Source organism: Mangifera indica, unplaced genomic scaffold, assembly GCF_011075055.1.
Source record: "Mangifera indica cultivar Alphonso unplaced genomic scaffold, CATAS_Mindica_2.1 Un_0003, whole genome shotgun sequence".
NCBI lineage: Eukaryota > Viridiplantae > Streptophyta > Magnoliopsida > Sapindales > Anacardiaceae > Mangifera > Mangifera indica.
Window position 1 is genome coordinate 1,295,827 of NW_025401095.1, and position 16,825 is coordinate 1,312,651.

Genomic DNA, 16,825 nt, shown 5'->3' on the forward strand with positions numbered 1-16,825 from the left:
AAAAGACAACCAAAATACGTTTCTTTGTCTAGTATTTCATCATTAGATCTCTATCTTCAATTACAAATAAAAATTAACCAACACCATTCCAAATGGCACAATAGTGTCACTAAATGTGATCTCCACTAGATCATACCACTTGTGTGTAATCTTGCTTTAATCATATCCAAAATGATGAATTTAGGTATAATTACACTTAAGATTGTGTGATTTAATCAAATTTAGATTGAATTACATCGTCGTGATATTATTTACGCTAAATCACACTGAGAAAGATATGATTTGGTTGAATCTCACCCTCTTATATGCTATTTCGGTTAAATCATATCTTCGATTCCAAATGTGATATGACTAGGATTACACATAATTAGTCATTGACAATTTTTATTACCAAATACTTATTTTAATTTATAATTAGTAGCTCTAAAATTAATATAAACCATGAATGAGAAAATATTTAATAAAAGTTTGAGGGCAAACCATTATTCAATTTTTCAGTCAATATTACAAAATATAATAAAAGTTATTTTTATGTTATCAACCTAAGGGTCGGTGTGAAAATTGACTATCAAATGTTAAAAAGTGACAAGCTTAGGCGAGAAATGTTAAAGAGTCAAAGATAGCTAGTATGTACTTGCAAGCATGCACATCTAGCGGACCTGTACCACAATGGCGCCAGCTTTGCATTTGGTTGAGTCATGTCCTGTGTAAATGCATCCAGGTCATGTCTACTGGCTACTGACGTAAATTAATTAATTCAATCATATATAAATCAAGATAAATATCTCTGAAAATGGACAATTAATAATTATATTGCAGGAGGACAGAAACCTTGCTCTCTTTCTCTACATATTGTTAAAGAGGCTTTATATATATATATAGCCTCGTTATTGCTTGACGACAACAAGAAGAAATCAAAATATATAGAACGCAGCAACCCAACACGTTGTCTGTGTTAATTTTTGCAGAAAAGGTCAAGAGAAGGAATTATGAGGGTCAGGAAGAGGGGAAATGGTGTCTCCGACGCCAAAAAAGACATTCTTCCACATCTTGAATTGAGTCATAACTCTTGCTGCACGTACGCCACTTACTAACATGCTCTTCCTTAGCTTCTTAAACCTCTTCCCAATTTTGAGCTTTAGTCTGCATAATCGGATCCTCAGAAATGAGGGTTTTCTTCGAGAGCTTGAGTGATCAGCTTTCTCTAATACTTTGTGGATCAAAAACTGAGCCCGTTGATGCTTCAACTCTTCTGGATCTTCCTTGTCCATCTTTGTGTATCCATTTCTTGTCACTAAACTCATTTTCTATGAAACCGCAGAACAAATAAGAAGAGATAATGATGGCTCAAGTTTATGAGTCGCTTGATTTATGCATTTATATAATCGAAAATGGTAAGAATGTGGGCCTTGAGGTTTATGAAAGCATTGCATGTGCAGTCATGTTTGGTTCAATATTTTAATTAACGAAAATTGATACTGCCTCAGTTGGCCCTCCCAACTGACCCACCCTGGCACCTCCTGCATCAAAAAACTACTTAATAATTTAATTATGAATATTAGATTAATTAAGACATAATATTTATTAACTCTCTTTTTTTTAATTATTGGTTTAATGAATTTTTCACATTTCTAATTCAATATTAGACATCTTAACAGAAATAATTAATTTTTAAAATTATTTGTCAAATAATCACAATTAGATTTTAATTATACATAATCTAATAATCATAAAAAGGGATATAGCCATAGTGTAACCAATGGGTCACCTAACCGTACTAAATTTTTTTTTATTTGTGACCATATTAAATAATTTATAATACTAAAAAATATTTCCATTAAAAGATAAACAAATATATATATATATAATCCTCACATTATTTGCACGTATAAAAGATAATTCTTTTTATTATTTTTATATTTAAAAAAACCTCATTGATAATTTGTAAATTATAATATATCTTAGTAAACTCCTAATTGGTGATTTCTTCCAATTTCTCAACTCATACTTCAAGCTTAAAGTAGCTTTAACACTTTCTTTGTTAATTAGTAAATTTCTAATATATTATATTAGATAAATTAAATTTTCAGTTATCCAATAATACAAATTTTGTGTCTGAATTAGGCCATTAGCTATAGACAAGTTTCTAATCTGATACTATTTTCAATGAAACAATTATACAAAATTTTTAGAATATGAAGAATCATCGGGGGCAATTATAGAAATGATAATTATGTATAATTTTAAAGTTTACTTTTAGATTAATAACCATATTTATTGCTTTAATAAGTTAATTTTATTGCAAATTTAATTAGTTCAATATTTTGCCTCCAATAACAAAAATCCTTGCTAGGCCTTGATCATAAATTATACCAAATATGTAAGAATTAATTATCATGTAGTCAATTATTTTTAAAATCATAATTTATAATCATAATCAAATAATCATGAACTTTTTCAAATTGACACTTTTTATAACATTATTTAATATTAAACTCATTTAATCATTTTAAAAATTATTAAGGTATCTTATATAATTATTGAAAAAGAAAATTATATAAATACCTTAAATTAAGGGGGTGTAAGCGAAATTATCCAAAACAATCAAGATTAAGCAAAAATGTCCCTTTTTGTGAAATGACCAAACTACCCCGATATATAAACAAAGGATTTTACAAATTCTTTCTTTTATTTTCCCACGGTTTTACTATACAAATTCAAAGATTTTCGCGTCTCTCACGATCATCCCACGGGCAAAGCAATTTTCATCAAATTTCGTGTTTTTTGACCATAAAAAATGACAAAGAATGTCAGTACATCTTCCCTATTATTATTTGAATTAATTTATTATTAAGATTATTGAGATTTGAGGGAAATTTTGAGGTTTAGGGTTCTAGGGTTTTGATTTTGAATAATGCATAAAATGTTTTGATTCATGATTGTTTTGGTTGAATTTCTTAAGGGGTTTTGTGTTATAGGATATGTACATTTGATTTGTGTTGAAATTGGAGGCAAAAATGATGATTTTTGGGTTGGAAAAGGGGTTAGAATAGCTTGTGCTTCTGTCCATGGAAACAGCGGATCCCACGATCAGGAGGAATTTTCCCACAGTCAAGACAAACTGACCGTGGGTTAGGGGGCGAAGTAGCTTTTTCAAAATATTAGGGAGTTGGGGGAGAGCGGTTAGTCCACTAGGGGTCTTTGGAAATTTTACATAGGACATTGCACTAATGTCATGAATACCCTGGGTTGGGGGGGAAATTTATTTTTTACATATAGGGTTTCTCGACATGTAGTTTTCAAATTTTATATCTGTTTTTTATGTTTTAGGGCTTTTCAATATGTAGTTTACGAATTTGACATTCGGTTTTTTCATTTTTGTACTTTTTTGGCATATTTTTCGATGTAATGATGAAATTTCTATTTGATATTTTAGTTTGTTCATTTATAAGATATATCAATTCGTATTTTTGAATATTAGTTTTATTTTTTCGAATTTCACCGTTTTAAGATATATTGACTCATATTTTTTAGATTTCTAAATAATTTTTTGATTATTGTCATTCTAAAGTATCTCAACTTATAGAATTCGAATTTCAATTACATTTTTTCAATTTTTACCATTTTACGATATATCAATTCATATTTTTTAGATTTCCAAACAATTTTTTGATTTTTCACATTCAACGTATAGAATTCAAATTTCAGTTCCTTTTTTCGAATTTCATCATTTTTGAATATATCGACTTGTATTTTAAGATTTTCGAACGATTTTTTGATTATTGACATTTTAGGGTATTTCAATGTATAGAATTCGAATTTCAATTCTTTTTTTTGAATTTCATCATTTTTGAATATATCGACTCATTTTTTCATATTTTTGAATTATTTTTCGATTGTTGAGTTTTTAGGGTATTTCAACTTATAGAATTCGAATTTCAGTTTTGTTTTTTTTATTTTCGTCATTTTAGGATAGGTTGTATCGTATTTTCAGATTTTCAAATAATTTTTTCGATTGTTGACATTCTAAAGTATTTCAACGTATAGAATTCAAATTTTAATTTCGTTTTTTTTTATTTTTGCCATTTTAGAATAGATCGTCTCATATTTTCAGATTTTTGAACATTTTTTTTTATTGTTGACATTCTAGGGCATTTCAATATATAGGAATCGAATTTTAGTTTTATGATTTTCGAATATATCGACTTGTATTTTTTAGATTTTCAAACGATTTTTTAATTGTTGACATTCTAGGGTATTTCATCTTATAGAATTCGAATTTCAATTTCGTTTATTTGAATTTCATCTTTTTCAAATATATCTACTCAAATTTTTGGATTTTCGAATGATTTTTTTATTGTTGACATTTTAAGGTATTTTAACATATAGAATTCGAATTTTAGTTTCGTTTTTTTGAGTTTCATCATTTTCGAATATATCAACTTGTATTTTAGATTTTTAAATGATTTTTTTATTATTAACATTCTAAAGTATTTCAATGTATAGAATTCAAATTTCTGTTTCATTTTTCAGATTTTTGTCGTTTTTGTTGCATATATATACCACTGACAATTTTCATCCTCGTACTAAATATCCCATCGCTCCTTGTCAAACTTCTTGACCTTGAATTGAAATCTTTTCAGTAGGGCTAATTGTTTCACAACATCTTTCAATTGTTCTTTATTATGGAAAATATCACCAAGCTTTACATCATTCTCTTCTCGAATTGATCTTGTACCATCTGATGATGATGATGGCTATGGAGGAAAATCAGGAAGCCACTTAAATGAATCAGTGGGGACATTATCAAAAAATGGCCTAGAAGTATTTTCATCACCCAAAATAAAATCTTCAAGTTGTAAATTATTCAAACCTTCAATAATAGGCGGTTTATGTTTAGGCTCTATCTCTTCAAAAGGAATATCAATAATGTCATTTCCATCAAAGTCAACCCAGTCGGAAACCCTATCTTTCTCTCCATGAGCCTATAAGTTTGCAATGTACAATGGGTCATTATTGAAATCAATCAAGTTTTCTAAATCATATTTTTTTTTCACTTCACTAATTTCTTCTTTTTCTTCTTTTTCCTGTCCTTCAATTAGGGTACATGTAACAAAAACAGGAATACATTCCTATAAGTATTGAGACATATCAATAAGACCTTGGACATCTTCATCATTTTGGATCTGTACGGGCAGTTGAGCTTAATTTTTCTTGGTTTCATTGATAGTTGAAGGTAGTTTTTCACTAGATGAAGACCGGAAGACTCTTTCAAAAGATGAATAAATCTCTTAAATGTTATTCCAGAAGGAATTTTAATCAATAGTTTAGATCCTCCAACATATTTCATTGTGTTGTCGTCACTTTGAATCTATTCTCCTTGGTAACAAACCGATGTATAGCCAACCATTTTAATTATCAATCCTATAATGACAAATTTTTGAAAAAAATTAATAATTTATATCAAACAATCTGCAATAATCATTTAAAACTGTCTTACAATGATTAATATTAAAATACCCCTCATATTTTTCTAATATTTTTTTAACCCCCTATAATTATCTAACATTTTATTTAACACCCTTCTATATTATCTTGTATCAAAATGCATCTATTTATTCTTAACATTTTCTTTAAAGCGTTCTTACAATGATTAATATCAATATACCCCCTATATTTTTTAAACATTTCATTTACCCCCTTAATTATCTAAGCTTTAATTTTATACCTTTGTATGTTGTCTTGTATAAAAATGTATCTATCTACTATTAACATATCATTTAAAACCGTCTTATAATGTTTAATATCAAAATACCCTAATATTTTATGAACATTTAATTTTTCCCTTATAATTATCTAATATTTCATTTAACACCCTTGTATGTTGTCTCATATCAAAATACATCTATCTATTCTTAACATGTTATTTAAACCCTTCATATATTGTATAATATCAATATAGCCCGATATTTTTGTAACATTTCATTTAGCCCTACATACTTATCTAACTTTTCATTTAATACCCTCGTATGTTGTCTTATATCAAAATACATTTATCTATTCTTAACATGTTATTTAAATCCTTCATATATTATGTAATATCAAAATACCCCTATATTTTTGCTAATAGTTTATTTAACCTTCTATAATTATCTAACCTTTCATTTAACTCCCTTGTATGTTGTCCTGTATCAAAATATATCTATCTATTCTTAATCTGTTATTTAAATCTTTCATCTATTATGTAATATCAAAATACCCCTATATTTTTTAAATATTATTTTACCCCTATAATTACTTAACATTTTATTTAACACCCTTGTATGTTGTCTTGTATCAAAATGCATCTATCTATTCCTAACATTTCATTTATAATGCTCTAACAATGTTTAATATCAAAATACCCCTCATATTTTTATAACATTTCATTTGACCCCTATAATTATCTAAGACTTCATTTAACACCCTTGTATGTTGTCTTGTATCAAAATATACTTTTCTATTCTTAACATGTTATTTAAATCCTTTATATATTATGCAATATCAAAATGCCCCCATATTTTTTTAACATTTTATTTAACCTCTAAATTATTATCTAATATTCAAATACCCCCTTTACATGACACACAAACTAGATTTAACAAATAAAATTAAGTTTTGAGTTAAGATTCATATAAATACCTTTTTTTCATGAATTAATTTTTTTTTACTCAAATTTAGAAATACAAACTTTTTCCTTCTGAACGAACCAGTAGTAATTGATATTGAGAAAAAATAAGAGTAAGAGTGAGTGTTTGAGTGATATGAGAAGTGTGCGTAATAAGAGTGAGAGTGAGAGGGTTTACATAGATGTGGAGAAGGGTAATTTGGTATTTTAAAAAAAGTTTAGGGCATTTTTGCTTAAGAATAGGAAAAATGGGCATTTTTGCTTAATGAAAGGGTAAAATGGATATTTAATATAATTTCCCAATTGAAAACCTTGTATAAATAGGGAGACTTTTAATAATTTGAGGTTTTTGATTATTTTAAAAAAATTGAAAATATTTCATATTAAATAATTCCACAGTGAAGCATATGAAACAAACTCTAATTAATATTTATATATTTAAATAATAAATACTTTTATGTGTATTCAATTTTAAGTATCTAATTAGGTACTTAAATAATATATTATCATGTAATTAAATACTTATTTATTTTAAATTTAAAATTACTTATTCACGTAATATCACATCATCTAAATAGATATATATTGTACAAAAAGTAGTTAGAGTAAAGGAACAAAGTCTATAGCTTATGCCAAATAAGCACAAAAAATTACTCTTTAGAATATCATATATTGGACCAGCAACTTAAAAGCTTTCAGTGATTATATATCTCATTATTTAAGATCAATTATAGTTAATAAAATATAGGACTATATGCTGGCCCAATAAATAAATAAATATTAATAAAATATAATTTAATAATATACTAATATTTTACTTTTACAATAAATCAAATCAGAATAGTAGTTTTCACAAGTTAGGGTGCCTTTTTGAGGTAGTCGTGAAGACTTTGTGGGCTGTATTTCAGTTCTATAATGAAACGATGGCATGAGGCCTTCAGAATATCAAACAGACCTAGGTTGATACTTCAAAAAATCATTAATAAAACATACGAAAAATAATATATATTGACCAGTAAATTAAGAAGAAAATAATTAGTGTCAACTTGAAAGTGAAGAACTGCTTAGCAGAAAAAAAAAAAATTGAAGAATCAAAGAAAGGCAAATTGTTGGTTTAAAATTTCAGGTGGTTGGGCAGTGGCTTTCTAATGAGTCAACTTGATGACGCCTAACACCAATTGGGGATTCATTATTTCGACTTGGTTTAAAGGCTGGCACGGCAAGCAGCTCTTAATGAGTTGGTTAAATTTTGCGTGCAAGTAATGTGATTTATAAGTTGAAAATGATCTTTCATAGCTTGTATTTGGAAATTAAAATATTTTCCTATCAATTTATGGTTTGTTTATATATAAAATTGTTATACCATAGAAAATTTCTCCTTAAAGTTAATTGTCAAAGTATGACTAATTATGATCACTTGTGGATAGCGATTAAACATTATTCCAAACTGCTGTCTATAGCCGGCTGAAATTCTATCCAAATTATAGATATTATTTACATACGACTAACAACTAAAGAACTTCAACTTAGCAATCTGTAAAGTGAAAAGCTCTCTTCAATTCTTTTTTTTTTTTTTTTTTTGGTAAGTGAAAAAATATATTAACAAAGAATTAACAAGCCTACAAGAGAGATTGGAGGACAACTTAAGCTCTATTCAAATTGAAACCACAATCATACTTCTACCAAATAACAAACTTGCTCGAATTTTTTTGTATTAAATCTCAATAGCGCTCATTCAACAGGACATTTAACATCCTCGATTTGATAGAATATTGTAGATATAAACAAGATTTTCTCTCATTTAAGTTCAAATTATGGATGACGATCCTACTCTAGAAGAGTTTAAATGTATTTTTCCCTTAAAAACTTATATATAAACAGGCAAAAAAAAAAAAAAACAAAAAGGAGAAGAACACAATTGTAGTCAAAATACAACTACACAAATTATAATATTATTATATTATACTCATAATAGTAACTAAGACTAGATTTAAACCGAATCAAACTTGTGTTCATCCAAACTCAAGCTCAATTCGATTTACATGAAACCAAACTCGAATTTTGCTCATGTCAAAAGTGAAATTGACATTATGGTATAATTTTTTTATCTTAGGACCATATCTTTTTCAACTAATCAATTAAATATAAAACATATTTCATTAATATATTCAGATTCTTCCATTTTTATCAAAATTAATATCCATAGGGTTCATAAAATATGGACCAATAACACAATCTGAACACAGTCATTTGAAAATGGGTTTCAATTTGGTTTTATCGGTTTGGGTTATTAATAGGTTACCCCATTGATAACCTGTTTCATATCGACCCATGTTTGGGTTTAATAAAAGTTATTTGATTAATTTAACTTTTTCATTAAATTTATTTTAATAATAAAGTTTTGAAAATATAACAAATAACATATAATATTTGTATTATTCTTTTTTTTTATTTTGTCCAAATTGCTAAATTATTTTTCTTATAGTGAAATCAAATTAATTGTCCTAAACATTAAGAGCTTAAACAAAATTGTCCAATTCTGTTTAACTTAAGCAAAAAATGCTCTATCAACATGAAAAAACTGAAATACACTCATATATAAACAAAACAAATTGATATCCCAACCCATATTTTCCCCTAAATCACTATTCCCATAACCTGAGAAATCTTGAGTCTTCCCACGAGTTCTTGCAATAGCATCAACTTTCAGCTTTTGGATGACATTTTTGATGTTTTTCGGCAACAAAAAAGACAAAGAATGTGAGTACATCGTCTCTTATCTTATTTGAGTTATTTTGGTATTTAGATTTCATTGATTAGATGAAGATTTTGGGTGTTGTTAGTTTAGGGTTTTTAGTTTTGAACAATTGATTTTGTAGCTTGATTTTTGCTTATTTTGAATGAACTAGTTTAAGAATATTGTGTTTTAGTATGTGCATATCGTTTGTTGTTGAAATAGTAGTTGTAAAATGAGATTTTGGTTGGAAAATATGGTTTTTTCATGCCAACATGTCACCTCGAGGGAAATACTTTCACCTTGAAGAACCCTAAGTTTGATAAATATCCCTTGAGTTGGATCGACGCCATGGGGGAGGGGGGGGGGGGGGGGGGGGGGGGGGGGGGGAATGTGATTTTTTAAATAATAACCATACCAATAGGTCCATGGGGAACCCCAAAGGAGGGGAGAAATTGTGCTTTTTTTAATAGTGTCCCACAAGATAACCTCAAGGGAGGGAGGGAGGGAAATTTTGATTTTTTAAATAGTGATACCCATGGGAGGGGAAAATTGCAAGGTTTGTAAATATTTTAGACATATGGGAGAGAAGGAAATTTTTAAGGGGGCAAATTGATATTTTCTTAATTCTAGGGTTTATTGATGTGCAGTTTATGAATTTCATGTCCCTTTTTTCACATTTTATGATTTTTCAACGTCTAGTTTTCAAATTTCGAGTCAGTTTTTTTATTTTTGTTCTTTTTAAGTTTTTTGACATGTAGCTTTCGAATTTTTTATCATTGTTATTTTAGAGTTTTTCAACGTATAGTGCTTGAAATTTAGGTCTGTTTTCCAATTTTTATCATTCTAGGGTTTTTCGACATGTTGTTTTTGAATTTTAAATCTATTTTTCAATTTAGAGTTTTTTTATGTGTAATTTTTGAATTTCAAATCGATTTTTTGACTTTTGTTATTCTAAGGTTTTTTTTTTTTTTACATGTAGTTTTCAAATTTCAAATTAATTTTTTATTTTTTTTTCATTTTTATGGTTTTCAACGTATAGTTTTTGAATTTTAGGTTGATTTTTTTATTTTTGTCATTCTAGAGCTTTTTGATGTGTAGATTTCGAATTTCAGATTGCTTTTTTTAATTTTTATCATTGTAAGATTTTTCATTATGTAGATTTCAAATTTCAGATCAAATTTTTTTATTTCTATAATTCTTGAGTTTTTTGACATGTAATTTTTGAATTTCTGGTCAATTTTTTTTATTTTCTTCATTTTTTCATTTTTTCATTTTTTGACATTTAGTTTTTGAATTTTAGGTCAGTTTTTTATTTTTGTCAATCTTGTGTTTTTTAACATATAGTTTTTGAGTTTCAAGTCTGTTTTTTTATTTTATCATTCCAGCATTTTGTAATTTGTAGTTTTTTAATTTCAAGTCTTTTTTTTTTAATTTTAATATGCATTTGATATTAATTTCATATTTTATGTGTATTTTTTTTAAATTCTTATCAACTTTGTCATGATAATAATTTTTTTTTACAACAAGTTTCTGAAAAAAGAAAATGTGGAAACCCTAATGACGAATTAAGAATCTTGGACGAGGCACAATACTTTTGGGCAGCGCTGACTTCATGTGTACAGTGAAATGCAATGTCCAAAATCCACATTGACATAGACACAGTTGAGATTGTTTAAGAGGACATGTTTTGAACATTTGCTTAGGTTACAAGATATAAGATTTAGCAGAATGTTAATGCATTAATTCATGTTACGACAGTTGTATCAAGGTTTAGGGAAAAATGAGTTTTGATTTAGAATTAATGAGGTTGACGTGAGGTTCAACCTATTTGAGTTTGTGTTTATGATCGAGCTACCATTTAGTCATATCATTATCATTGCATCATATTTTCCTTAAGATTTTGGAGATAGAATTCGGGAGACCTATTTTCAGGGATGTTAGAAGATGCAATATCATGATTTGCAGCTAGCTTTCTTGACGAGGCCATAGAGGGATAATGAAATCAATGTCATCAGAATGGCCTTCTTGTATTTCCTTCTTATGGTGTTACTAGCAAATGATAGACAAAAAATCTAAAATCAGTGAGATGATTTGCTCTGGTTAGATGACAGATATGCATAAATATGATATCTATGGGTTTCCTCTCCTCTTCCACATAAATGTAAATTTGTAAATTATATATGTTTATTATCAAGGGAAAAAATATTAATGAAATTTAAACATTGATGTTTACATTACTGCTTTGGATCTATGAGATAATTGACACCCTATATAATTGAGTGGACTTTGTTGCTATTAATACTTCTCCATGAATGTTCAAGTGGCATACAAGAGATATTCCTAGATAGAGTCATATGGGAATTATATTTACCGATGATAAGGTATGTAATTGTTAATTAATTAGTTGATTGATTAATTTAAATATGTCTGATTATACATTTGAATGAGTAGGATGTGTTACTTTCTTGCTTTGACTGTTACCAAATAAGAAGACTACATGATGGTATTCTAACATCATTGCCTACATGGGTATGTTGGATCCTTGGTCATCCTTATCCTCTTTGGCACCCTCCTCAATAAAAGATAAAACTTCTCTCGTTATGCCATTTGTGGACATTCATGCCCCTAGTCCTGAGACACCTATCAATGTTCAAACCCTAGTTACTGAGTAGACTACATGTCCAACCATTAAGACAATAGCCACTAAGCCCAATACTCTTTATGGTGTTCAAGCCCTTGCAACTGACTACACTACATACGAATGCCTATTAACTACACTACCCGTTTTGTCTCCCTTAGATGTTGCATTAGCCTACTAGGGTAATACAATATTAGATAAAATTTCTAGTTTATTGGAGCAGATGTTTATCTTGCAAGACCAAATGTCTGCTTAGATGTCTTATCTATAGGATTGGATAAGTTGTTTGGAAGACATCATGACACATACACGACTAGATACAGTCGATTAGGTGAAAAAGCCATAACTTATTTATTCGTTCTATAATTTTTATTTACCCGATTGTTTAACATGTATATTTACTTTGTACAGGGCACTCGCAACGGTGCTGGGAGGCCTTCACCCCTTGGCCCTGCGATTTTATCACCTTCCCAGCCAAGGTTTGTAATTATTTATTGTTAGTATATTTTATATTCATTGACTAATTTATTATTAATATTCATATAGGATAATGGCCATAAAAGGACTTTTGGTTGAAAGTTCCATGGACACCATCCCCAATTGTAGAGGTAAGTAAATTGTTATTATTCAATTAGTTGAATGCAGTTAAATCCAAAAGGTTGGTAAATTGTTTTTTTTTTTTTTTTGTCTTTTCAGGATGAACAATTGTGGTTAATTGTTGACCTCTCTAGCACAAGTAAATAGGTTATTGATATTAGCTCACGGGTGGATAAGCTACTTGATGTTATGTTATGGGAGATCAGGATGAGGTATATCCATAATTAAATGTATATTTACTTCTATATAATAATCACTGATAATATTAAATTACTTTCTTAGTCCATCCCAGGGGTAAATATATTTGACTTGACAATCAATTGAGGATTCTCTTGCCAAACCTCCTCTTTCATGCGTCTATAAGGTAACATTAACCTATTTCATTGAGTGTATTAATTAAGATGAATTATTGAATTAATAATTTTATGTATTGTTTTAGTTGGTGCGGACCACTCATGGTAGGGTCATCCAAAATGGTTCATTCGTATGCACTTCGTACACAAATATGCTTAAATTAAGGGCAAAACGATAGATTTAGACTATCCATCCTTGGTTACATAGCATGAAGAAGCTTTCCTCAAATGATACAACGAAGCTACAACATCAGACGACCATGAAGTCTATTACATATGGGCCAAGTCCAAAACTGCTTTTTGGCACACTATTGTCAGGTTGTGTTAGTGGTTAACAAACAATATAAATGGTCTATATCCATTGACTTTGTTTAAATATTTTACATATTAATGAAATCATAAAACAATTCATGTTTTTTGTCGATCATCAACATGTAGATTCCTTTTTGGCATTACTATGTTAGCACTAACATAAGTAGTAGGTCGTCGTCCCACAAATTTGGACAAAACCCACACATTCTTCATAGGCCATATCAACATGGCATACGATAGTTGGAGTGACACCTCACAAGGTGACTATAAGTGGTTAGAGCTTTTCATAAAGATGGTGGAGGCGGATTACATGTCGGGTTTATTTTACAAACCATGGAGGGTGATCAATCGAGTACTACATATGTATGTTTCTATTATAATTTATTTATATACAACACGTGTCTCCATTAGAATTTCTCAATGTTTGTAGATTTTTATACTAATAAATTTCAACTGTCCCGACTGGGTCGCGAGGGTCTTAGATCTGCATGAGTGCAAGATTATTGTATATAACTCCTATAGCACTTTTACAAGTAGCTATGAGGGGCTTGCTCATCGGATGAGATCATACACTGCCTTTATCTTGGCATTATTGGCGTTCATGTGTTTTTTGACCATCTCAGGTCGTATACCATGACAATAGGGCATAGGATTCAACGATTTCGATGTTTTTATGTTACGCTTCATATAGTGTCTAGTGTTTTATCCAAGTTTGGATTTTCCCTACAAGTCCTCCACTTTGATCCGTACACGTTTGATCTTAGAGTTATTTTTCTATTGTATCAAGTAGATCACCAATACATATGTTTATTTAAGAGTTATTATGTATATATTTCATATACGATATTTTGTTAGTTATGCATATGATTTCATGTTTTATCTATTTTATCGAATGTCTAAAACAACTATACCAGTAGTTCATAATTAATTTTAATACAAATATAAATCAAACGTAATAACTGATTAATAAATGTCTGAAACATAAATTTTGTATGATATAATATTCCAATGATTATATCTCATTTCAACATAAACAATATTGATACAAGATTCCAATTATTACATCTTATTTCAACAAGTATATAAATCAAAATAAATCAAAGGTTTAGGCTGTGAAAATCTCTTTCCTTTATTTTTTCTTGATGAACCTGATGACACAGAGCTTGGAACTGGCGTTGGACTCTTATAGTGTGATTATACATGCCTAGGTTGATTACACTGACTACAAACCTTCGGTATAATGACTCCACCTTGTAAAAATTCAGGTGTGTCAGTAAACTCCACTTCTAAAATTACTCCTAGAGTTGATTTTATAACTTGTTGTGTAAAGAAATTGTAAAAGAATTATAGAAAACTACTAAATAAGCAATATTTTTCAAAGGGGGTAAAATGGTCATTTTATAAAGATTCAAGGGACAAAGTGGGAATTAAAATTGAATGGTACACTTGAAATTATATGGTGGTGCTAAGGGTTTTTGGTAATTGGCTAAGGATAAAATAGTAATTTATGGAAAAGGTTAAGGGCAAAATGGTCCAAAAGGCTTATAAAATATATATCCTATTCATTTTGTTCATCAATTGCCGAGAACTCCATTATTTTTTTAGCTAAAGCTTCCCTTAACCAAAATTCACCAAAAAATCTATCTAAACCACTTAATTTCCAGAAGCTTCAGTTATAGAAAGTGTAGATCTGTCAATTCTGATCAGTTTTAAGGTAAGAAATTTAATTTTTAAGTGATGTGAAATTTAGAGTTTTGATGGATGATTATATTTTTGGTTGATTAAGGTTGCCAGAAAGAAGTAAAGAAGGTGAATAAGCTTAAATCACCTATTTGGCAAAGAAAAGGTAAGAATTTCATACTTTACATACTTGAAGTAAATTTGAGTTAGGTTATTTAAATAACCTTTACTTATATAAGTGTGTAAGGTATTAGAATTAAAGTGATTTATGCTGAAAAGGATAAAGAAATTCATTATGATTCATGATGTAATTTTTGGCCATAAGGGCAAAAAGGTAAATTTTAGCCAGAAGGGCAAAAATGTCATTTTATGTGATATAGGTTAATTTTGCTTAATTATGTGCATAATATGTGTAATAACCCTTATATTAACCCTACATTGTATATTTTGAAATTAATTAAATGTATGAGATATATAAATGCATGAGAAGAGAATATGATGTTTGATAAGGAATGAAAAGAATAAGGGAAAACAATGAATGGGTATATTTTATATTATGATTATATATGCATACATGAGGAATCATAACATATACATGACTTAGAAAAAAAAATAAAGAAAGAGGAAAAACATTTTCTAAGTCATGCATGTTTTCAGAAAATGGAAAATAAGTATTTTTGGTTTATAATGACTCATATGATACAGGAAAGCAGAAAACATACTTAAAATCCTTACACGCGAGCTGTACTGTGTGGACAACAAAGAAAATAATTGGTTGTACTGTGTGGACAACCAGCTGTACTGTGTGGACAGCAAAGAAAAAATATCAGCTGTACTGTGTGGACAGCCAAAGAAAAATATTAGTTGTACTGTGTGGACAGCCAAAGAAAAAAATATTAGCTGTACTGTGTGGACAGCCAAAGAAAAATATTAGCTGTACTGTGTGGACAACAAAGAAAAAAAAATATGCGTGTAAAAGAGAATTATACTTTGTATGGTGACTGCAAGTACTGTCATATGTAGTCTAGACCGGTCAATGAGAAAGAAAGAGAAAAAAAAAATTAGTATATAATTTATGAAAGTCATTTGTATTAGAATTATGCATACAAGTCTGTGTGGCTGATAAAGAGTTGAGAAAGATGTACGATCAGAAAATAGAAATGTCATGGCACTCATCTAGGCATAAATCATAACGAGTGAATCATATCTGTATAGTAAGGAAATAAATAAATGTGTGAAAGAAAAGAATTATGATACGTGTTAAATGCGTGTTCTGTGTCAGTTATTTTGTTGTAAATAGCTCAGACGCGCTGAATATTGAAAAGATTAGTACTGGTATAAAATACTGTGAGTATTGAGTATGATTTTCTTACTGAGCCATAGTCGCTCACTCTGTTTAATTTAATATTTTACAGGTAAAGAAATGCAACAAAGGTTCCCGGGGAGCACTAATGAGACATGAGGCTGAGGGATGAAGGCGCCATATTGTTGTTGATTTATATGTTTTGATGTATATGTGAATATATGCATATATATATATATATATACTTGATGTAGATATGTATATATTTTGTTTCCTATATCTATATATATATATATATATAATTTTGTATAGCTATATCTATATATGTATATATATATATGGCTAGTTATGAGAATTGATTATAAAGTTCTGTGGGTGATAATTTTTATAATGATTATTATTATGTACTTATTGTAGTAATTGTGATTAAGTTAATGAAAATTCAGTCGGTTGGTAGGACTGGTTTGTGTGAATTGTTAATTGGGAGTGTTACAGGACATAATGAAAAAGAGAAAAAAAAATTCCCCGGGCCCTCTAA

The 16,825-nt window shown here is 28.8% G+C and overlaps 1 protein-coding gene across 1 annotated transcript; it reads right to left on the reverse strand.

The window, feature by feature from the left end:
* Window positions 1-784: 784 nt before the first annotated feature.
* On the reverse strand, window positions 785-1,368 carry LOC123205322. The gene has a single exon (XM_044622274.1). It carries the CDS (start codon window positions 1,302-1,304, stop codon window positions 975-977), a length of 330 nt encoding a protein of 109 aa, XP_044478209.1. The 5' UTR covers window positions 1,305-1,368; the 3' UTR covers window positions 785-974.
* Between the last annotated feature and the right edge of the window lie 15,457 nt (window positions 1,369-16,825).

Bases quoted from the DNA above. Each gene is read 5' to 3' on its own strand.
- LOC123205322 (XM_044622274.1), bottom strand. From the start codon at position 1,304: ATGAGTTTAGTGACAAGAAATGGATACACAAAGATGGACAAGGAAGAT.